Source organism: Paralichthys olivaceus, chromosome 2, assembly GCF_024713975.1.
Source record: "Paralichthys olivaceus isolate ysfri-2021 chromosome 2, ASM2471397v2, whole genome shotgun sequence".
Lineage (NCBI taxonomy): Eukaryota > Metazoa > Chordata > Actinopteri > Pleuronectiformes > Paralichthyidae > Paralichthys > Paralichthys olivaceus.
This window is the reverse complement of record NC_091094.1, coordinates 294,426-318,487: the sequence shown is the minus strand read 5'-3', so window position 1 is coordinate 318,487 and position 24,062 is coordinate 294,426. Positions and strand designations below refer to the sequence as shown.

The following is a 24,062-nucleotide window of genomic DNA, read 5'->3' as shown; positions in this document are numbered from 1 at the left end:
GACCCTCTTTATATACAGTCTATGGTTTAAACAGGATCAGACCCTCTTTATATACAGTCTGTGGTTTAAACAGGATCAGACCCTCTTTATATACAGTCTATGGTTTAAACAGGATCAGACCCTCTTTATATATCTATGGTTTAAACAGGATCAGACCCTCTTTATATACAGTCTGTGGTTTAAACAGGATCAGACCCTCTTTATATACAGTCTGTGGTTTAAACAGGATCAGACCCTCTTTATATATCTATGGTTTAAACAGGATCAGACCCTCTTTATATATCTATGATTTAAACAGGATCAGACCCTCTTTATATACAGTCTATGGTTTAAACAGGATCAGACCCTCTTTATATACAGTCTATGGTTTAAACAGGATCAGACCCTCTTTATATATCTATGGTTTAAACAGGATCAGACCCTCTTTATATACAGTCTATGGTTTAAACAGGATCAGACCCTCTTTATATACAGTCTATGGTTTAAACAGGATCAGACCCTCTTTATATACAGTCTATGGTTTAAACAGGATCAGACCCTCTTTATATACAGTCTATGGTTTAAACAGGATCAGACCCTCTTTATATATCTATGGTTTAAACAGGATCAGACCCTCTTTATATATCTATGGTTTAAACAGGATCAGACCCTCTTTATATACAGTCTATGATTTAAACAGGATCAGACCCTCTTTATATACAGTCTATGGTTTAAACAGGATCAGACCCTCTTTATATACAGTCTATGGTTTAAACAGGATCAGACCCTCTTTATATATCTATGGTTTAAACAGGATCAGACCCTCTTTATATATCTATGGTTTAAACAGGATCAGACCCTCTTTATATATCTATGGTTTAAACAGGATCAGACCCTCTTTATATATCTATGGTTTAAACAGGATCAGACCCTCTTTATATATCTATGGTTTAAACAGGATCAGACCCTCTTTATATATCTATGGTTTAAACAGGATCAGACCCTCTTTATATACAGTCTATGGTTTAAACAGGATCAGACCCTCTTTATATACAGTCTATGGTTTAAACAGGATCAGACCCTCTTTATATACAGTCTATGGTTTAAACAGGATCAGACCCTCTTTATATATCTATGGTTTAAACAGGATCAGACCCTCTTTATATACAGTCTATGGTTTAAACAGGATCAGACCCTCTTTATATACAGTCTATGGTTTAAACAGGATCAGACCCTCTTTATATACAGTCTATGGTTTAAACAGGATCAGACCCTCTTTATATACAGTCTATGGTTTAAACAGGATCAGACCCTCTTTATATACAGTCTATGATTTAAACAGGATCAGACCCTCTTTATATATCTATGGTTTAAACAGGATCAGACCCTCTTTATATACAGTCTATGGTTTAAACAGGATCAGACCCTCTTTATATACAGTCTATGGTTTAAACAGGATCAGACCCTCTTTATATATCTATGGTTTAAACAGGATCAGACCCTCTTTATATACAGTCTATGGTTTAAACAGGATCAGACCCTCTTTATATACAGTCTATGGTTTAAACAGGATCAGACCCTCTTTATATATCTATGGTTTAAACAGGATCAGACCCTCTTTATATATCTATGGTTTAAACAGGATCAGACCCTCTTTATATATCTATGGTTTAAACAGGATCAGGCCCTCTTTATATACAGTCTATGGTTTAAACAGGATCAGACCCTCTTTATATATCTATGATTTAAACAGGATCAGACCCTCTTTATATACAGTCTATGGTTTAAACAGGATCAGACCCTCTTTATATACAGTCTATGGTTTAAACAGGATCAGACCCTCTTTATATATCTATGGTTTAAACAGGATCAGACCCTCTTTATATATCTATAATCAGACCAGACTGATCATAGATATATAAAGACTGAAGCTTCCGGTGACCGGAAGTCAAGTACGTTTCTCGAGGCCACGTGATCTTTGTTCGCTCCCTCCGCTTCAGTAAAACTGCGACGATCCCTTAGCGCAGCTCCACCTTACGTCACCGGAAAGACGTGTTAGAGTTGACGGTCCCTTAACTTTCTGATGAAATATCCGAAGAAGAACCGAACCGAGACAAGACGGTCAAGAGGATCCGAACCGGGACCACGGAGACTTTAACCCTCATCCAGAGTCACGTCCTCCGGGTTCAACCTCTGAGATCTGTCGCTGTGTGCGGAACTAACCGTCAGCTAGCTGCTGCTGCTAAGCTAACCCGCTAACTGCACCGGCTCGTCTCCCGGAGATCCGCATCAGACTCGATGGATTCGGTTCCGTCCTCAGACCTGGTTCTGTCCTCGGATCTGGACTCGACCGTGTTCAGCTTTAATTTCTGTTCCAAACTGTCCACGAGGAAGATGTCCAACCACCGCGGGCCAACAGGCGCCGACACCGCGGAGCCCGCCCGGCTGACGGCTCATGTTTCCTGGGTTCTCGGTGGTCGTGGAGTCGGTGTGAGTGAGAGTCAGTGAAGAATCAAGAGTAAAGATCCACGAAGGACTTTTAATGTGTTCCAGTTTAAAGTGTTCCAGTTTAAAGTGTTCCAGTTTAATGTGTTCCAGTTTAATGTGTTCCAGTTTAAAGTGTTCCAGTTTAAAGTGTTCCAGAGCCCCGTGAAGCTGCCGCTGAGCCCCGGACCGGAACCAGCTCCAGACCGTCCCTTCATGCTTTATATCTGACACTTTGAACGTCAGCGACATGTTCAACAATATGACGGATGACGGTCATTTATCCGGCGGGCAGAGCTCGTCCTCTCCGGCCGGGCTCGGTGTCATGTCTGCCGGCCTTGTCAGTCAGGAAAGCTCGTGGATCGGCCTGGTGTCAAGGCCCGCGCTGTCATTTGTGCAGAAATACCTCCCGGTTCGGGCCCCGGGCCGGGCCACGGCCGACGGGGGCCCCCGGTGGAGCGGAGCAGGTGAACAGAGAAGCTTCACTGACGAAGAAAGAGACTTTTTGAAACAGCTGGAGCACGTGATGCCGTTAACGCAGCACGCGGCCGCACACCTGACCGACATGCGGTGTCAGCAGGACGGGGCCGCGGGGCCGCTGGAGCCCGGACACGGCTCCGCTCCACCGTGGCTCACCGCCGGGTCCCTGCGGGACTTGGGCATCACAGACACAGAGGAGAGGAACCTGTGTCCGCACACCCGGGTCGGATATTTGTCCTCTTTCAGAACCTTTGTGAACCATGTTCTGATGAACCCAGCTCAGGAAGTCCAACCCAGGGGGGGGGCGGACTGGTGGAGGGGCAGTCACGGGGGGACGTGGTGGGGCAGTTTGTGGGGGGGTGAGGACAGTTCACAGAGAGCTTTGTCCTGGACTGAGGACCAGATGGAGACAAACCAACTCTGTCCACAACAGCCAGGGACAAATCCCCCCCCTGCAGAAACAACCCATGTGTTTGTTCAGAGCGGTGGCGAGGAACCGACTCTGGGAGAAAACACTGGAGCTACTGAGCACAAAGAGGAGCTGGCTGACAATGGAGGTCTTCACACAGTCCAGAACACAGAGGGGTCCACTCCAGACCTCAGCATCAGTAGCAGCCCACGAGGCGGCGCCTTCAGCCAGTCACCACTTCTGACCCCTGATCAGGACAATGGTTACTCCAGTCTGGAGGAGGAACACTTCCTGGTGAAGACCTTGAGTGAAGAGACGCAACCGACGGAAAACTGTGTGACCACGATGCAGGACGAGTTGTCTGAGGGAGCATCAGAGAACACAGACGAGGACCAACAGCACTCAGCTGATGAGGGTCAGTCCGCGGACAATAAGGTGCTCTCCGCCCCCCTGTGCCAGAACAAAGCCATCGCCTTCATCATGGGCTGCCCCTGCAGTGATGACGACAGCAGCAGCAGCCTATCAGAGTCCAGTGACGATGACGATGACGATGATGATGATGATGGATTTGACAGTGAGGGGTCATCTGATCTGTCGGACTCTGACAGCGTAGACTCAGAGTCCGAGCATCTCTGGAACTCGTTGTGCCAAAGTCTGGACCCGTACAACCCCCGAAGCTTCAGCGCCCAGCTACACAGCGAGCAGCCCAGGACCGCCACACCACCCTCCACCGCCCCCACTGCCTCCCCTCCCCTCCCCTCCCCTCTGTCCAGCCTCGACGTCTGGGACGACTTGACTTCGGCGAGCGAGGCTGACGATGTTGAGAGCATCCGTCTGTTGAGCTTGTTCAGCTGCTCGTCCGACCCCTACAGCCCCTTTAACTTCCAGGCCCCAATCAGGACAAAAGGGTCCGACAAGGTGTCTCCAAAGGCCAAGAGGGCCCCCCAGACCCCCCCACACTCCCCCCACCAAAAAACAGCTTCTCCTCCTAAATACAGGAAGGACGAGGCCGAGGAGCGTCTGGACAGCGGCTTCTCTGAGCTGACTGCCCCCCCCGCGGCCACCTCCTCTTCCTCCTCCTCTTCCTCCTCCTCCTCATCTCAGAGCGCTGCTTCAACCAAAAAGGTCCGTGTCTCATGTCTCAGCCTCTGTTTTTATTCTCTGTGATGATAAAGTTAAGTTAAAGTCATCAATCGGCTGAAAGTTTCTTCTCTCTTCCTCTCAGGTTCGTTTCTGTGACCATGTGGAGGAGTTCTTCCTCGGATGTGAGGACCGCCGGAGCCCCTGGGAGCAGTTGGCTCGGGACCGCTGCCGATTCCTGCGACGCTGCCAGGAGGTGGAGCAGAGCATCAGCTACTGCCTGCAGCCGCAACACCGCCGGCTGGTTTACCACCGCCTCGTTGTCCTCCATGTCCGGGAGGAAAACACACCTCAAACTGATTAAATGAAAAGCTGCACTTGTTGATTAAAAACAAGTTGTCATCATACTGACGAGAGACAAAGACACAGAAACATAGAGAGACACAGAAACAGACTCAGATCTGTTGATCTCTTCACTGACTCGAGTCCTCGTCTGTTTTTCTGCAGCTTCATGAGATTCAGCGAAACTTTCTGACAAACGTATTCAATAAACCTGTGAGGTATTGATGAGGTATTGGTGAGGATTTGGTGAATTGGAAGGTTTGTGACTGTGTCCTGATCAGTGTTTAGTTTCAGACGTGAGTATTTCTGCTGTTTTCATCATGAACGAAGAGAAACTGAGAAACAGATTCAGGATTAATCTGAGACACAGAATCATTGATCTCTTTATTGATGGATTTAACTTCTGATCAGTGTTTTTAACGTGACGTCTTCAAACGTCTCGATTTGTCCAACACAAAAACTTCAAGTTTTTAAGAGATGGAGAAAAGCAGCAGATTCTCAATCGGTCATTGATTAGAGATGAATCGATCAGGTAGAATCCACGTCTCTGACTCAGGAGTCAAACTGCAGCTGGACTCTGAGTCTTTTAATCGTTGCTGCTCAGTTTGTTTTAGTTTCATCTCTGAAGCCAAAGATGAAGAGTTGTCATGTGACAGGAAGTTTAATCTGCATGAACTTCATTGAGGATTTATCAGACTCACTAATCACTGATAATCAATCAATACACCTGATTGGTGTGATGTTCACCACTGTGGAATAAAAAGTAAAGAATCCTCAGTCGTCGTCTCTGTCCTCACTCAACCTGGGGCCCTCTGAGGCCCCACATGTTATTATTAAATGATTATCATTATATTAATGTTATTTTACTATTGTTATTATTTTATTAATCACTATAATAATTATTCTTGTAATAATAATTAGAATAAATATTATATTATTATAATTATTATTATAATTCATAGTATTATACTTATATTATTGTTATTATAATATTATTATCATAATAGTCGGGCTGCTGGTCCCTCTTGTTTTTCTTAATGTTAAAACTAATTCAGTCTCCTCCCACAGTTTCTGATCAGCTGACACCAAACCTGCTTCATCCTGCCAGATGTTTGATTTATCCACAGTGCGTCTAAATGTTTTACTGGAAATCTTCACTAAATAAGCAACAAAAGTTAGTGACAATATTTTCATGTCTTGGTCGTTTCAGAATTTTATAACAAACAGATATTTAGAAACTGTTTTGACATTTTTATGATGTCACCTTTTGCACTCAGTGGAAATACATCATCTTCAAACATCTGTTTCTCACTCATGAAAATAAACGTCAGAAACTGTCATGACACTGTTAGAGTGGGGGAGTGGGTCAGTCTCATTGAGGTCATGAGGTCATGACTAAGGTTGTGAGTTCTAATCCCAGGTGATGTAAATTAACTCTGCTAATACCTGCGCTGACCTGTTGCTGTTTATAGCAGCTTTAATTCATACTTCAGTATCTGTTGCTGCTGTCTATAAACCATCTTTGACAAACTTAGTTTGGTTTATGTCCCATCAGCTAACGTGGAGGAGGAGGGGTTTATGACCTATACTGCAGCCAGACACCAGGGGGCTCTGTGTTTCAGTGTGTGGGACAATGATGACGATCTGATCCTTCGTCCTGCAGAACAAACAAGTGACGTTTGAATCAGCTGATCAATGAAGATCAGAAAAAAGAAAACTGGATTTTATTTTGGTAAAAAAATCTTTTATTTGTCTAAAGTTTCATGAGCTCGTTGATCAGGAGCTGATTTAAAGAATATGAAGTGAAACCAGTTTTTAATGATGACAATGTTTTTCTTCTCTGAGATTTTACTTAGTTTGTCCAGCAGGGGGAGCTCTACTCTCAGACCTGGCATCATACAGCGCCCCCTGCAAGTCAGTGAGTGTCACTGCAGCAGTGTTTCGACCTGGATCAGGAACTGAATCTAATTCATCCTCTGAGATGCTGGTTCTGGTCTCGTTCTCTGTTCAGGTTCAGGTTCTGGCTCTGTTCTGTTCTGGTTCTTGTTTCATGGTCTGGTTCTGTTCTTGTTCTTGTGGCCGAGTTCTGCTTCTATGATGTTTGTTGGACAGAGCTGTATTAAACCTATGAGCGCCCCCGGTGGTGGACAGTAACCTGTGACCCCCTCAGTCTGGTCCAGGGGCTGAAGTGTTGGGGGACCCGGCCCCGTTGTGGCCCCCATCTTCAAGCTCCACCAGTCCCTGCAGATACTTGATGTACCTGATGGCGGCGCGCAGCGTCTCCACCTTGCTGAGGCGTTTGTCAGCGCTCTGACCCGGCAGGTGGTCCCTCAGTTTGGCGTATCCCTGGTTCACGCACTTTACTCTCTGACGCTCGCGTTCGTTTCGTTTCTGGATGAATGCCGGCTCGAAGGGACACTCGTACACGCTGAAGTGTCCATGGTGGTGGAAGGGGGTCAGGTACGGCAGGAGCCCGGGGCCGCTCAGAGGGCCTTTGTAGAGTCCGAGGCCAGCGGCGTCCATTCTGGAGGGGTAGACCAAGAAGGGCAGAGCATCCGAGGGTTGAGAGACGACGCGGTCCTCACAGCGTCCAGCAGAGGGAGACAGACTGAAGCTCAAGTGAGAAGAATGTTGATCTGTGATTGGATGAGAGAATGACGAGCTCATCATGTGATCTGGACGCACTCACATCTGATCAGGTTTTTTCAGGACGTCATTAGACCTGAGGACAGAGACAGACACACCTGAGACACAAACCTCCTGAGGGACCCCCGAGTGTTTCACCTGTTGTTTCCTGTTCAGGCTGCAACAGGAAGTGATGACAGATCATTACCTGCACTCTTCAGGTAGAACAGAGTGCATCATGGGATTGTGTGCAGGAAGTACATGTGTAGTTTTTGTTTCATCTTTGTATCAAATATGAACCCGACATAAAACTTTATTGAAAAGTAAAAACATGTAAATATTCAGGTGTCATTGGATCAGAAGAAATACGACTCCCAGGATGCATTTCATGAACAGTCAGCCAATCACAGAGCTTCACATCAACAATGAGCTGAAGCTTATTAAAGCTTTTAAAGACTAATGTTTCAGTCCATTCAGTAACCATGACAATGTCTTCTCAATTTACAGCCTCATCTTCTCCATAGCAACAGCAGCCGAGGCTCATGGGAGCTGTAGTGTTACTGAATTCATTTTAGGGACAGAGAAAGGACGAGATCGTCAGGATAAAAAAAAAAAGGGTGAAGTTAAACAATATTAAAATGACACAGTAGAGCGGCGTCGCTTGGTAATTCACTGATTAGTTGTTCAGGTTTGATCCTCTAATAATCGTATAAATATCAACAACATCTGCAAACATGAGAATTTTCAACATCAAACAATAAAAAACTAAAAATACGTTATTTAAAAAAATAAATGTTTCTTCAGTCTCACAGAACGTTAACGTGTTTTAAGTGAAATTAAAATGAGAAACATCAGTCAAAGTAAATTATGAATATAAACACAATCAAATATAAATAACAGAAAATAAACAGTGTAACAGGATGAAACATGTTCGAGTTTGTTGGATCAAATATAAATAAACCAGCCATTTCAAATACAGATGTTAGATTATTATCTATATACAGATGTTATCAAATGAACGATTATTGAATAAGTGATTATTAGTGAAGCTCAGTGTAAATGATATAAAGTCTTTGTGTCTCACCTTCAGCTGCAGCGTTTCCTCGACTGACGCTCAGATGAGGAGCTGAGGATTTACCTGCTCTTGCCTGCCGAGGCTCCGCCCTTCCAGGTGTGTGATGGGACGCCAGGTAATGAGAGAGAGAGAGAGAGAGAGAGAGAGAGAGAGTCCTCCACCATGCTGCATCCTGGGTCTTTAGTGGTGCATCATGGGTCAGACAACAAAGTGAAAAACACAGATTTGATGTTTTGTGTGGATTTGTCTGCAGCAGTGTGTCACAGCGGTGACGACAGTAACAGAACGCTGCTCACTGATTGGTCAGATCACTGTGATGTTGCCGCTCAGCCTCAGAAACATCAAACGTATAAATGAGTGTTTGCAGTTTCCTCCTGATAAATCCTCAGGTTGAGGATGAAAAGGCCTCAGCGACACACACCCTTCCTGTCATCGCACAACTCATCACACAACACACACTGATGACTGTTTACACACACTCACACACCTGTAACCTGAGACACACCTGAGCGTCTCACACGCTTCAGTGCCGAGGACATTTCTTGACATTATCCTCGACCAATCACACCACAGATGGAGACTCTGAAGAGAAAACAGATGTTGAATAAAAGAATCAAGTCAAAGAGATTTTATTTGTCCACAGAGAAGATTCATGGTCCAAAGAACAAAAGCAGAACCATCTCATGACGGAGCAGATGATAATAATATAAAGAACAAGGTCGGACCGAGCCATCGACACATCTTCCTCCTCCTGATGTCGAGACAAGGAAGCTCCTCACAAAGCATGAAGGGTTCAACCCCACGTCCAACATCCTGAGACCGAACCCTGAGAGGACGCAGGGAGCTGGATAAAGGACAAACATCTAGATTTAACTGTCCAATAGGAAGCAAACACCTACATGTCACATAGAGAGTGAGAACTGTAGTCATTCATGGATGTGCTGTTAGAATGGGTGATGCAGGGTGGGGGGGTATATGGGGAGGCTGTGGTCTGCAGACTTGGGGGGGGGGGGCAGTTACTCATGTTTCTGTTAGCGTTGGTATGTTGATCCACCTTCTGGTCTCTTTGATGCATCAAGTCTACACTCGAATCTTCTGCTGAGACATCATCTGCTGCCTGAGTTCTCCTTTCTTCACCAGCTTCCAGAAAACCTGGAGAACCCTGAGGATCCGCAGCAGCTGGAGTTCAGCACGACACTCAGGAACGGAAACATCTGCAGGGAGGAACATGCTGGAGAAACACCAGGGGCGGGAAGAGGATCTGGAGAAGATCCAGGACCAATCCAGGACCATCTGAGATCTGTGTCCTGAGGAGTCCCAGTGGAGACAGAGCCCCCCCCCCCCCCATTAAACCTTCTTAACTGAAATGTTTGAATGATAAACATCCTGTTTAGTGACGTCAGAACAACACGTGTGAAAACGTTCGTGATCCTGACGTCACTGCTGTTTGTCAATAAAGCAGTTTACATAAAAAAGACATCACGTGGAGCTGCGGTCTGTGATTGGCTGAGGATATTTTACTGTTCTCTGATTGGCCGGAAACACACCCGCCTGTGGAACGTTCCAACTGACAGAGAGGGGGGTGATGAACGGATGTGTCAGATTAGAATCAATAGAACATCTTGGTTCGGTCACTGATCAGTGGTCTGATCTGATCACCGATCAGTTCCAATCACTGATCACTGATCATTGACGTCATTGCATCGGAAGTGTTTGAGCTTCAGCCCTCAGTCGCGGTGACGCCCCCTCAGTCGGTGGTGGAGTCTGGATCTGGATCGACTCCCGGTCAGTGACCGATCCGTGTGTCGGTGTCTGTCCTGCGGCTCAGTGTCACGGTCTGTCCGCTGCTTTCTGTCGGTTCTGCTTTCCAGCCAGCGGGGGAACATGCTCCGTGTGAGGGCGGCGGTGGCTCGGTCCTGGCGGGGGTAGGTACCCAGAGACAGGCTCACATGAGCGGACACGAGACCGCCTCACCCCGGGGTGACGTCTCCAGCATGTTAGCTAAAGTTAGCTAAAGTTAGCTAAAGTTAGCTCCTGCTAGCTCTTGTTAGCTGATTAAAGCTAAAGTTAGCCTGTCCCCTGTCCCCCACCTGTCCCCTGTCCCCCCGGTGAGACGTGTTTCTGCACCACATGCTTTGTACCGTGTCCGCGGGTGATTGACAGGTTGAAGCTCTTCCGTCGCTCTGATGAGACAGTTAATCGATGACCGATGTGATCGATCAGTGATCACATGTTGAATGTTGTCAATCACATGGAGGTGTTGTGTTCAGGTGCAGAGTCACAGCTCGTTAACCTGAGCTTCACCTCAAAATGGAGGCTGTGAAACGTTCTGTTATATAACTGAAATGATCGTAGCAGTGTTTGGTTCCTGGTGACACACAGGGGCGTTCTAAGGGACTCTGAGGGCCCTGCACAGCTCGAATCCAGGTCCCTGTTCCAGTTGTCACAGGGGACACGGCTCATTAACATTTTAAACTCGTGACTGGAGAATTCTTTTTCTGTTTTCTATTTAGATTAGTTCAGTGTCATTGGGCTGTTTCTGGTTAAGAGTGTTAAACTCATGATGAAATTGAAAAAGGCTTAACTTGAACTTGTGGCGTCTCCATTCAAAACAAAAATCACAATCTGGGTTTATTGCCAAGTAGGTTCACACATACTAAGAATTTGCTCTGGTGTGTTTGTGCAGGTACAAATATAAATAAAAGTCCGTGGCCATCTTGGTTCTTCCATCACGGTCTCCATCTCGGAGCTGCAGCAGGAGCATCGTGAACAGGCGTGTCAGCCGCGGACTGTCAGAGTGACGTGTACTAATAAACCAGTTTCACATTGTGTTCAGCTCCAACTTGGTCTTCTGAAACCAGAAGTAACCATATTTGGAGGAGCGGGGGGGTGGAGCCTGACTGGGAGCTGAAGGACATAATTGATAAATGAACATCAGCTGTAAACTAGAGACTGAGACAAACTCCTGAGGACAAAGTTTACTGACGTTATAAAGTGAGAAGAGGAGACATTTTCTCTCATTGGGTCATTTTCTGGACATTTTACTGAGATGCAGAAAATGTTCTGTGCAGATCTGAAAGCTGAAAGATTGTGTGTAGTTGTGTGTTAGTGTGTGTAGTTATGTGTGGTACATGTGCTGTACTCAGATCAGATATCAGCTGGAGTCAGGTTCAACTTCTCTGCACGTTCTCCCTCCGAGTTCTGAGAATCCGATTCTCGGAAAGAACAAGCGTTTGTTTTTCTGTGACGTCTGTAAGAACAGGAGAAACTGAACTTGCTCCAGATGTGTCTCTGCTGGCGTCTCTGCTGGCGACTCACATGTAGAAACAGGCTGTTACAGCTTGACCCCCCCGACCTTCAGTTAATCATAAATGCGGAGCAGACGACGCTCCGAGCCGCTGAGGTTTGTTTTCAAACTGGATCAAACTGAACTGAAGCAGTGAGAAAACAAACAGACTGGTTCACACTCCAGGAGTTTTACAGTCTGTGAGTTCATGCTTCAGGACTGACTGACGACAGGTGGTCTGACACTTTACCATCTTTTACCAGGAGGAGCTTTAACTTTATAGCACCTTCACCCTGTCCTGCTCTCTGATTGGCTGTAGTCTGGATATTTAGCTGCTAGAAATCTAGTCGGAGGGGATGACGTGTCGAGCCTCTGGAATCACGTCTTTGAAGAGTTCACACATGGAACTGACAAGTGCTGATCAAACACACATTTGGCTTCAGTCCTGAAGCTGCGAGACAGACGACCTTCACCTGGTCGCAGCGTCACATCACAAGTTTGTCATCTGGATAAACTTTAACCTGTTGCCTCTCTCTCTCACTGTGTGTGTGTGTGTGTGTGTGTGTGTGTGTGTGTAGGTTGAGGACGAGTGCATGTGCGGGGGTACAGGTGAAGAACGAGCCCATCCTGTCGTTCACTGAAGGGAGTTCAGAGAGAGTCGAGCTGCTGAAGGTGAATCTGAGGTTTTTGATATTGTCAAACTGTCACACAAGTGTCTTGTCTCTGTATCAGTTTGAATCCCCGTCCACACTAAAGAAAAGTTGATCTGGAGAAAACTCCGTGCGAACACCTGCTTCATCCTGACCTCTGGTGTTTCAGGCCCTGGATGGCCTGAAGGGGGCGACAGAGGAGATCCCGTGTGTGGTGGGAGACGAACATGTGTGGACGTCAGACGTCAGATATCAGTTATCAGTGAGTCAGTGATAGAGACACAGTTCACACACTGAAGAGACGAATCCATGAGTAACTGATTCTGTCTGTGTTCACAGCCGTTCAACCACTCACACAAGGTGGCGAAGTTCTGCTACGCTGACAAGGTAAGAATCGTGTTGAACGCACCTAGAACACATTCTGTCAGAGCATCTGTTCATGTTTGTTCATGTTTGTTCATGTTTGTTCATGTTTGTTCATGTTTCATCTGTTAGAATAAAGAAGCTTTATTGTCATTGCAATAAGTGCAGCGACATTTTGTTCGGTCGCATCTCTTGTACTTTAGCAGCTACAATGGGCATAAAATATATTAAAAGGTAATATAAATAGTAAAAAAAATAAAGTGCAATGTAGAAAGTTTAAAAAGAGTAGTAGTCAGTATCAGGAGTGAGGGGGGGGTCGTGATGATGATTCCTGCAGCAGTCTCTTCACAGCCATGGGGAAGAAGCTGTGGTTTGTGTTGGTGCCATGACTCTGAGTCTGCTGATTCAGGGACGAAAGAATTTTGTCTCACGTACGTCCTGTCGTCATCACATACGTGGGCGGAGTCTACCTATACTTGACTCTGAGCAAAGAAAAAGGATCAGGTGTGACAGAGAATCTTGTTTAGGACGGACACACGGTTTAAATGATAAAAGTTCATGTAGCATAGTTTCAGTACTTTTATCATCTGTTATGGTTTATTAACTTTATCTTTTACTAACTTTGTCTGAGGTTCACCGTTTCTACTGCAGAGGTCAGAGGTCAAAGTGGTTTTAGAACAAATCTTTTTTTATTGTCTGAGTCACATGAAGCTGCTCGAATCAGTGGATCTGACTCCGACCAGCAGGGGGAGCTATTGTATTTTCTGCACACTCTCACAGCTCTCCTCCTCCTCAGGAGCTCATCAACAAAGCCATCCTGGCGTCCATGGCGGCGAGGAGAGAGTGGGACCTGAAACCGGTTCAGGACCGAGCTCAGGTCCTGTTCAAAGCTGCTGATGTCATCAGTGGACCGAGGAGAGCAGAGATCCTCGCCAAGACCATGATCGGACAGGTACGTGAGACGAGACCAGCGGAGTCAGTTTGATCAGAGTCAGTGACGAGGTCAGACAGACGCTGCGTTTAAGGAACGTGTCGTTCTCACAGACGCTCGCTCTGCGTTAACCTCGTTAACCTCTGACCTCTTCGCTGCAGGGGAAGACGGTCATCCAGGCCGAGATCGACGCCGCTGCAGAGCTCATCGACTTCTTCAGGTTCAACGCCAAACACGCCGTCGAGCTGGAGAGTCAGCAGCCGATCGACGCAGAGGGAAGCACTAACACGATGCTGTACCGCGGCCTGGAGGTGAGGAGGTGTCATTACAGCGACAGTTTCTTCTGCAGGTCGCAGAGTTTGTCCTGAGGGATGATTGAGCCTCTGGTGCTGGTCTCATCTCTTCTTCTCTTGCTCAGGGCTTTGTAGCAGCTGTGGCTCCATTTAACTTCACTGCTATTGGTGGAAACCTGGCGGGAACCCCGACTCTGATGGTGAGTGTGGACTCATGGTCTCTGTCAGCTGTGGTGATGTGTTTGTGATTATTGATACACAACATTATCACTGAAGGAATGACGAGTGTCTGAGGATCAACAGACTGATCTTTTCTCAGGGTAACGTGGTTCTGTGGAAGCCCAGTGACGCCGCCATCTCTGCGAGCTACGCCGTCTACAGAGTCTTGAGGGAGTGTGGTCTTCCGCCAAACATCATCCAGTTCCTCCCAGCTGATGGCCCCGTGTTCGGAGACTCCGTCACCTCCTCTGAGCACCTTGCAGGAATCAACTTCACCGGCAGCGTCCCGTAAGACGTCACTGTTTTTAATACATCACTATTTTTTATTTCACTGTTGATGAATCAGTGAAAACTGACTGAATGAATGACGTCATCACAGTGACTGTAACTGAGCTTGTTCCTCAGAACGTTCAAGCATCTCTGGAGACAAGTGGGACAGAACCTGGACAGGTATAGGACGTTCCCTCGACTGGCAGGAGGTGAGAACGACCTCTAACGAGTGGTGGTCAGACCATCATCAGTCCACATTTGTCTTGCTCTCAGCGTCCTGTGAGTCCTCGCTCACTGAACGTGTCTCCTGGTGCTTTCAGAGTGTGGCGGGAAGAACTTCCACTTCGTCCACAGCTCTGCCGATGTCCAGAGCGTGGTGACGGGGACAATTCGCTCTGCGTTCGAGTACGGAGGACAGAAGTGTTCGGCGTGCTCGAGGATGTATGTGGCTGAGAGCGTGTGGCCGCAGATCAAACAGGGACTCCTGGACATTCATAGAGACATCAGCGTAGGAGACGTGAGTTCATTTAAACACCGTCAGCTCTCACTCAGCTGCATGGACTTCATCCTCCTTTAAAACCTGTTGAATGAACACAAACAGTTTTCTGCAGAATGTTTTCAGCTTCAGTTAAAGGTTAATGTTGTTTATCTTCATCAGCCTGTTGAAGACTTCAGCAGCTTCTTCTCCGCCGTCATCGACGACAAGGTTCAGTTTCCTCTTCACTTCACTTCTCTCTTTTTGTCTTTTTATTCCTGACGTCTCTCTCTTCCTCCTGCAGTCGTTCAGTCGCATTAAGAAGTGGCTCGATCACGCCGAGTCGTCTCCGAGCCTGAAGGTCATCGCCGGAGGAAAGTGTGACAAAAGGAAGGGATATTTTGTGGAGCCGACCATCATCGAGACCACGGACCCGCAGGACGCCATCATGAATGAGGTGCAGACGCCATCGGACCATTATCAGGGTGTTTTAAGGCCGTTGTCTGTGATGTCTGTGATGTGTGAGCTCAAGCTGATGTAACGCAGTTTGTGTTGTGCAGGAAATCTTTGGGCCGGTTCTGACGGTTTACGTTTATCCTGACGACGAGTACAAGGAAGTTCTGCGTCTGATTGACAACACGTCACCCTACGCTCTGACAGGAGCCGTGTTCGCTCAGGATCAGTAAGTTCATCCACACACACTGAAGACGAGCCCGTCATCTAACCAGTGAGGTCACAGTGAGGTCACAGTGAGGTCAGAGTGAGGTCAGAGTGAGGTCAGAGTGAGGTCAGTCTGAGGTCAGATTGAGGTCAGAGTGAGGTCAGAGTGAGGTCAGTGTGAGGTCAGTCTGAGGTCAGAGTGAGGTCAGAGTGAGGTCAGAGTGAGGTCACAGTGAGGTCAGTCTGAGGTCAGAGTGAGGTCAGCCTGAGGTCAGAGTGAGGTCAGATTGAGGTCAGAGTGAGGTCAGAGTGAGGTCACTGGAGGTCAGATTGAGGTCACAGTGAGGTCACAGTGAGGTCACTGGAGGTCAGAGTGAGGTCACAGTGAGGTCAGTCTGAGGTCACTGGAGGTCCAGACAAGAGAGTGAAGAGATGATTCTGTCACTCAAACCAAACCAACTTTATTTATAACACAGGTAAGAACAGAGACAGAGTCACAGCCTGTATCGGTTACAGGAAGCAAATCACCTGAAGTAACTACAAAATAAAAGCAAATGCAATAATAGTGAAACAGCTGAGCCAGTTTTCATCACTGAGGTTTTGTGTGGCAGGTCTGTGATCGATGAAGCTGCAGTCGCTTTGAGAAATGCTGCAGGAAACTACTACGTCAACGATAAATCCACCGGCTCCGTCGTTGCCCAGCAGCCATTTGGTGGCGCCAGAGCTTCAGGTGAGAGTCGTGATCTGGAGTCACAGTGATGCTGCTGCTGCTCTGTCATCTAAACTCTTCTTCCTGTCTTCATCAAGGGACCAACGACAAACCTGGAGGTTCTCACTACGTCCTGAGGTGGACGTCTCCGCAGGTGGTGAAACAGACAAACATCCCCCTCCGTGACTGGAGGTATCCCTACATGGGTTGAGAGCTGTCCAATCCGAGACCTCCGTCCAATCAGCTTCAACCACACAAACAGGTTGTCTCCATCATGTCCCTCTTTGCACTGAACCTGGAGGTGAATGAGAGGTCACGTCTACGTCCACATCATCAACCCACAGAATCATCCTGCAAAGTTACAGCTGAAACGATTGAATGATTAATGTCTTCATCCTCTGTCACATTGTCCTGTTGGAAGATGTCCTCATCTGAAACAACTGATCATTGATAGATCGTTAGACTGTTAAATATCAGAAAACTAATCTATTAATAGTTTTTTCATGTGATCAGTTTGTCTTTTAATTGTGGAGCTTGACATGAAACTGAATCAATATCAGACTAATTCTGTCCTGAATTAAATAAAGTTAGAATTTATAGTTTATTTTACATATGAAACTGAAGATTTGATTGTGTAATATTTGTTGGTTTAAATGTTAAAGAAGCTCCAGTGACGTCGACTTGTTTCGAAACCAAAAACTGCAGCTTCAGTTTGTGACTTTATTTTCATGATGTGACGACGTCTTTAAACCATTTTTCTTCCACTTACGTTTGAAACCTGCTGAAAATATTCTGATAACGTACAAAAACGAGGTCAAAGGTTATTTTTCATGTTGCACTTGAATCTTGAGCTCAAACAAAAGATTTATCATATTTTCATTACTCTGATGCCTTAACAACTGTAATTACACACAGATCGTTTTTTGACAATAAATATTAAATTATTAATAAAACTGCCGTGTTTTATTGGTGAACTTTTTCAACATGTGTTGTGACTGAAGCTGTTTTCAGACATGTTCCTCACATGTTCCTCACATGTTCTGGTGGTTCTGTATGTGAGAAGAAATGTCTGAGTCAGTGTCTCTGGACATTTTTCTGGATCTTCTCCTGCAGCTTCCTGGTAAAATGTGTGGAACCTTCCAAGTAAGCGAGTGGACGTGTTGACGAGGTTTCTAACACGTGATGGACGTGAAACTGTAAGAACACAAATATCTTAGGATGAAGAAGAGGAGCCCTACACGTAGAAGACGTCTGCTACCTTTGCTATGTTTCTAAGGTGGGAAAAAGGTTTTGGTTTCCTTGTTATTGTGAAACTCAGATCAGCGTCTACAATATCCACTTGTCTCTGATTTATTCCAAGGATTCACATTATTTTCCAGTATTTCTCTTTTTGATTTGGGGCCAACTAAAGGTTTTGTGTTTATCCTCATGAAGCTTCAGGAAATTATTGCTCATCCATGTATTTATTGCTGACAGACATTTAGTGATGGAACGAAAAGAGTGTTATAATTCGGCTCAACAGCGATGTACAGTTGTGTTTCATCTGCGTAACTGTGGGAACATTGTGCACTGTGTCACCCTGTGGCAGCATGTACAGTGAGAATTATACTGGTCCAAGGCAGCTGCCCTGTGGAACCTCAAAACAGCTGTTTGTCAGACGTGATCTCCAACGCTGGCTTAGAACTTTTTCCCTTTAATGTACGTTTTGTTCAGGACTCAGTCAGACAAACCACCTTCTCACGACAAGTGAAAAGGACGTCGTGATCAAATCGTATCAAAAGCTCAAGTCCAGGAGGAGAATTAAAACCTTAGTTCCATCCGAGTTTAGTCTGAGGTGATAGTTTCAGTAAGTGCAGGTTCAGTGATGAGAAGGAAACTCGTCCACGATATTTTCTTTTAGGGTTATAATTTAATTTAATTTAATATAATATAATATAATATAATATAATTTATATAATATAATATAATATAATATAATATAATTTAATATAATATAATATAATATAATTTATATAATATAATATAATTTAATATAATATAATATAATATAATATAATATAATTTAATATAATATAATATAATATAATATAATATAATATAATTTAATATAATATAATATAATATAATTTATATAATATAATATAATATAATATAATATAATATAATATAATTTAATATAATATAATATAATATAATATAATATAATATAATATAATATAATATAATATAATTTAATATAATATAATATAATATAATATAATATATATGAACTATTGTTAATGTTCCAAACAAACCTGACTCATTTTCGCTTTGCGGTTTTCCAGGAGTTTTGAACCAACCGTGGCTCCGTACTTATAGGCGTTCCCATGTTGTGTCTCTTCCTGTGGACATCAGCGGGACTCCTCTCAGCTGTCAGCCCGGAGGACAGACACTGTGACCGGCTAAAGCTGCAGCAGAGGCCCGGTGACCTGAAGCCAACGGTGCGTGCTAACCTTAGCTACATGTAGCTGCTGTTAGCTAACGGCTAATGCCGAGGGCCGGGACAGTCCGGGGACACGGTCCAGATCAGCCGGACTCGACCCACAGTGACCGGGGGGACGGTGCTAGATGAACCGGGTGTAACTGGTTTAACTGGGAGCTAACATGCTAACAGCTGTGTTAGCTTCATAAGATACCGTGAGAGCTGGTGTCCTCACAGTTACTATAGTTACTAACTGTAGTCCTGTGGGTGTGTAGTACAGTATGATTGTAGTACTGTGTGTAGTACAGTATGATTGTAGTACTGTGTGTGATGCAGTATGATTGTAGTACTGTGTGTAGTACAGTATGATTGTAGTACTGTGTGTGATGCAGTATGATTGTAGTACTGTGTGTAGTACAGTATGATTGTAGTACTGTGTGTGATGCAGTATGATTGTAGTACTGTGTGTAGTACAGTATGATTGTAGTACTGTGTGTGATGCAGTATGATTGTAGTACTGTGTGTAGTACAGTATGATTGTAGTACTGTGTGTGATGCAGTATGATTGTAGTACTGTGTGTAGTACAGTATGATTGTAGTACTGTGTGTGATGCAGTATGATTGTAGTACTGTGTGTAGTACAGTATGATTGTAGTACTGTGTGTGATGCAGTATGATTGTAGTACTGTGTGTAATGCAGTATGATTGTAGTACTGTGTGTAATGCAGTATGATTGTAGTACTGTGTGTAATGCAGTATGATTGTAGTACTGTGTGTGATGCAGTATGATTGTAGTACTGTGTGTAATGCAGTATGATTGTAGTACTGTGTGTGATGCAGTATGATTGTAGTACTGTGTGTAGTACAGTATGATTGTAGTACTGTGTGTAATGCAGTATGATTGTAGTACTGTGTGTGATGCAGTATGATTGTAGTACTGTGTCTAATGCAGTATGATTGTAGTACTGTGTGTAGTACAGTATGATTGTAGTACTGTGTGTAGTACAGTATGATTGTAGTACTGTGTGTAATGCAGTATGATTGTAGTACTGTGTGTGATGCAGTATGATTGTAGTACTGTGTCTAATGCAGTATGATTGTAGTACTGTGTGTAGTACAGTATGATTGTAGTACTGTGTGTAATGCAGTATGATTGTAGTACTGTGTTTGATGCAGTATGATTGTAGTAGTGTGTGTGATGCAGTATGATTGTAGTACTGAGTGTAGTACAGTATGATTGTAGTACTGTGTGTGATGCAGTATGATTGTAATACTGTGTGTAATGCAGTATGATTGTAGTACTGTGTGTAGTACAGTATGATTGTAGTACTGTGTGTAGTACAGTATGATTGTAGTACTGTGTGTGATGCAGTATGATTGTAGTACTGTGTGTAGTACAGTATGATTGTAGTACTGTGTGTAGTACAGTATGATTGTAGTACTGTGTGTAGTACAGTATTAACAGTACTCTCTCTGTAGGGGGGGCAGCTGACCCCTGTCAGACAGGATGAGCTCTAAAGGAGGAGGCACCGCTCTGACTCGCCGTAACTACAGACTGTCATCAGACAGTGACAAGGCCAGAGCTACAGGTAACACACACTCACACACACTCACTAACACACTCACACTAACACACACTCACTAACACACACTCACTAACACACACTCTCACTCACTAACACTCACACTCACTAACACACACTCACTAACACACACTCACTCACTAACACACTCACTCACTAACACACTCACTCACTAACACACTAACACTCTCACTCACTAACTAACAAACTCACTCACTAACACACACTCTCACTAACAGACACACACACTCACTAACACACTCACTCACTAACACTCACTCACTAACACTCACTCACTAACACTCACTCACTAACACTCTCACTAACAGACACACACACTCACTAACACACTCACTAACACACTCACTAACACACACACACACTCACTAACACACTCACTAACACTCACTCACTAACACACACTCTCACTAACAGACACACACACTCACTAACACACTCACTAACACACTCACTAACACACTCACTAACACACTCACTAACACACACACACACTCACTAACACACTCACTAACACTCACTCACTAACACACACTCTCACTAACAGACACACACACTCACTAACACACTCACTAACACTCACTCACTAACACACACACTCACTAACAGACACACACACTCACTAACACACTCACTAACACTCACTCACTAACACACACTCTCACTAACAGACACACACACTCACTAACACACTCACTAACACTCACTCACTAACACACACTCTCACTAACAGACACACACACTCACTAACACACTCACTAACACTCACTCACTAACACACACACTCACTAACAGACACACACTCTCACTCTCACTCACTAACACTCACTCACTCTCACTAACAGACACACACACTCACTAACACACTCACTAACACACTCACTCTCACTCTCACTCACTAACACTCACTCACTCTCACTAACAGACACACACACTCACTAACACACTCACTAACACACACACACACACTCACTAACACACTCACTAACACACTCACTAACACACTCACTCACTAACACACTCACTAACACTCACTCACTAACACTCACTCACTAACACTCACTAACACACACTCACTAACACTCTCACTCACTAACACACACTCACTCTCACTAACAGACACACACACTCACTAACACTCACTCACTAACACTCACTCACTAACACTCACTAACACACACTCACTAACACTCTCACTCACTAACACTCACTCACTCTCACTAACAGACACACACACTCACTAACACACTCACTCACTAACACTCACTCACTAACACTCACTCACTAACACTCACTCACTAACACTCTCACTAACAGACACACACACTCACTAACACACTCACTAACACACTCACTAACACACACACACACTCACTAACACACTCACTAACACTCACTCACTAACACACACTCTCACTAACAGACACACACACTCACTAACACACTCACTAACACACTCACTAACACACTCACTAACACACTCACTAACACACACACACACTCACTAACACACTCACTAACACTCACTCACTAACACACACTCTCACTAACAGACACACACACTCACTAACACACTCACTAACACTCACTCACTAACACACACACTCACTAACAGACACACACACTCACTAACACACTCACTAACACTCACTCACTAACACACACTCTCACTAACAGACACACACACTCACTAACACACTCACTAACACTCACTCACTAACACACACTCTCACTAACAGACACACACACTCACTAACACACTCACTAACACTCACTCACTAACACACACACTCACTAACAGACACACACTCTCACTCTCACTCACTAACACTCACTCACTCTCACTAACAGACACACACACTCACTAACACACTCACTAACACACTCACTCTCACTCTCACTCACTAACACTCACTCACTCTCACTAACAGACACACACACTCACTAACACACTCACTAACACACACACACACACTCACTAACACACTCACTAACACACTCACTCACTAACACACTCACTAACACTCACTCACTAACACACTCACTAACACTCACTCACTAACACTCACTCACTAACACTCACTAACACACACTCACTAACACTCTCACTCACTAACACACACTCACTCTCACTAACAGACACACACACTCACTAACACTCACTCACTAACACTCACTCACTAACACTCACTAACACACACTCACTAACACTCTCACTCACTAACACTCACTCACTCTCACTAACAGACACACACACTCACTAACACACTCACTAACACACTCACTCACTAACACACTCACTAACACTCACTCACTAACACACTCACTAACACTCACTCACTAACACACTCACTAACACTCACTCACTAACACTCACTCACTAACACTCACTAACACACACTCACTAACACTCTCACTCACTAACACACACTCACTAACACTCTCACACTCACTCACTAACACACTCACTCACTAACACACACTCACTAACACTCTCACTCACTAACACACACTCACTAACACTCTCACTCTCACTCACTAACACACACTCTCACTAACAGACACACACACTCACTAACACTCACTCACTAACACACTCACTAACACTCTCACTCTCACACACTCTTTGAAATAGACAGAGCCACACTAGCACTGTGAGTGTGTTTGTTGTGTGTTTATGTTGTGTGTGTGTGTGTGTGTTAATAGTAAACTGTGTGTATCTCTGTTGTCAGGTATCGTGAATGAGAAGCTGCTCAGTGATTATCTACATCATGTGTTTCCTTCAACCAAACATGGACCAGCAGTCGCCTCGCTCAGGTAACATCCATCAATCACCCGTCCTGGAGAGGAACAGCTTGTTGTTGCCGTGAACAACAGAGCGACGTATCAGTTTTAAATCTCAGCACTGTTGCCATGGTTACATCAGAGACTTGTGTAAACTGATCTCGTTTCAGTTTGAATACTCTGGTTTGTGTTTTAGTCTGAACAGAAACTGACACACGTTCTCTTCTGATTGGTTCTCATCAGTCACATGACTCGACTACCAGCGGTGAAGACAAAGCGTCGCTAACACTTCCTGTCAGGAACAGTTCCAACTCTTCGTCACTCATAGAAAATAAATCTCTGCTCTGATTTTTCACCATCACTGCTCCTCCTTCAGAGGAGTTTCTGTTGCTAAGCAACCAACTGCGCAGGAGACACTCTACTTCCTGTTTACTACACATGACCAGAGGACGTGAGCAGTCATGTGATGTGTGTGTTCAGTTGTGTTAGTGTGGACGGAGGTTATTACTGATGTGGAGCGTAAACGCTCGTCTGGAAAAAGGTGGAAAAAGTTTTAAAGCATACGCGTGTGGGTGGAGCCTGGGAACTCTGAGACACACACACGGTCTGTGTTGTTGCTTCATACAACATTGTTCTCACACACATGTTCATTCATGACCCACACACACTGATCACTACACACTTCATATCCTGCATGTTCCACCTCCGTGCATTCACTGTAAACAACTGAGCTGTGAGAGACTAGAGACTAGTGTTTCAGTGGCCTTTTCCCTTAAGCCGGACAGATTCATGTTACAGCTCTATACATAGACACACACACACACAGTTGAGCAGGTTGTGTTTCACTCGTGGTTGTGGAGCATGTGTGTGACTCTGCTTCTTCAGA

The 24,062-nt window shown here is 44.8% G+C and overlaps 3 protein-coding genes and 1 long non-coding RNA gene across 15 annotated transcripts in view; 3 read left to right on the top strand and 1 right to left on the bottom strand.

Moving 5' to 3' along the window:
* The first annotated feature begins 1,977 nt into the window (after positions 1-1,977).
* On the top strand, positions 1,978-5,547 carry LOC109645585 (protein phosphatase 1 regulatory subunit 15B-like). The gene is made up of 2 exons (XM_020111203.2): positions 1,978-4,477; positions 4,578-5,547. The coding sequence occupies exons 1-2, from the start codon at positions 2,714-2,716 to the stop codon at positions 4,794-4,796; spliced, it is 1,983 nt and encodes a 660-aa protein (XP_019966762.2). The 5' UTR covers positions 1,978-2,713; the 3' UTR covers positions 4,797-5,547.
* A 3,546-nt stretch (positions 5,548-9,093) lies between these two features.
* Positions 9,094-9,664, bottom strand: LOC138411349 (uncharacterized). Its single transcript, XR_011243986.1, has 2 exons — positions 9,529-9,664; positions 9,094-9,318 (listed from the first exon to the last, which is right to left on the bottom strand). It is a non-coding gene; the product is annotated as an uncharacterized lncRNA (long non-coding RNA).
* Positions 9,665-10,088: 424 nt separating this feature from the next.
* Positions 10,089-17,283, top strand: aldh4a1 (aldehyde dehydrogenase 4 family, member A1). Its single transcript, XM_069531135.1, has 15 exons — positions 10,089-10,399; positions 12,339-12,432; positions 12,580-12,672; positions 12,750-12,797; positions 13,570-13,725; positions 13,866-14,015; positions 14,123-14,197; positions 14,317-14,504; positions 14,622-14,695; positions 14,807-15,003; positions 15,145-15,192; positions 15,266-15,418; positions 15,522-15,643; positions 16,233-16,351; positions 16,429-17,283. Exons 1-15 carry the CDS (start codon positions 10,359-10,361, stop codon positions 16,539-16,541), a joined length of 1,671 nt encoding a protein of 556 aa, XP_069387236.1. The 5' UTR covers positions 10,089-10,358; the 3' UTR covers positions 16,542-17,283.
* Positions 17,284-18,676: 1,393 nt separating this feature from the next.
* The window catches only part of LOC109644829 (E3 ubiquitin-protein ligase RNF123), a 54,752-nt gene continuing 49,366 nt past the window's right edge, over positions 18,677-24,062 (top strand). For 10 of the 12 annotated variants that reach the window (XM_069531040.1, XM_069531067.1, XM_069531061.1 and 7 more), the window contains exons 1-3: positions 18,677-18,810; positions 20,271-20,380; positions 23,125-23,209. In XM_069531040.1, coding sequence (XP_069387141.1) covers positions 20,299-20,380; positions 23,125-23,209 — 167 coding nt within the window. In that variant the 5' untranslated portion in view covers positions 18,677-18,810; positions 20,271-20,298. Of the gene's footprint in view, positions 19,007-20,270; positions 20,381-23,124; positions 23,210-24,062 lie in introns of all 12 variants that reach the window. The other 2 variants (XM_069531070.1, XM_069531017.1) reach the window with 1 other exon arrangement.

What these genes read in the sequence shown, in the direction of transcription:
- LOC109645585 (XM_020111203.2), top strand. Translation starts at nt 2,714, where the DNA reads ATGTTCAACAATATGACGGATGACGGTCATTTATCCGGCGGGCAGAGC. An exon ending in GCGCTGCTTCAACCAAAAAG is followed by an intron (nt 4,478 to 4,577) that starts GTCCGTGTCTCA and finishes TCTTCCTCTCAG; the next exon opens with GTTCGTTTCTGTGACCATGT.
- aldh4a1 (XM_069531135.1), top strand. Translation starts at nt 10,359, where the DNA reads ATGCTCCGTGTGAGGGCGGCGGTGGCTCGGTCCTGGCGGGG. An exon ending in AACTTCACCGGCAGCGTCCC is followed by an intron (nt 14,505 to 14,621) that starts GTAAGACGTCAC and finishes CTTGTTCCTCAG; the next exon opens with AACGTTCAAGCATCTCTGGA. An exon ending in GTTCCCTCGACTGGCAGGAG is followed by an intron (nt 14,696 to 14,806) that starts GTGAGAACGACC and finishes TGGTGCTTTCAG; the next exon opens with AGTGTGGCGGGAAGAACTTC.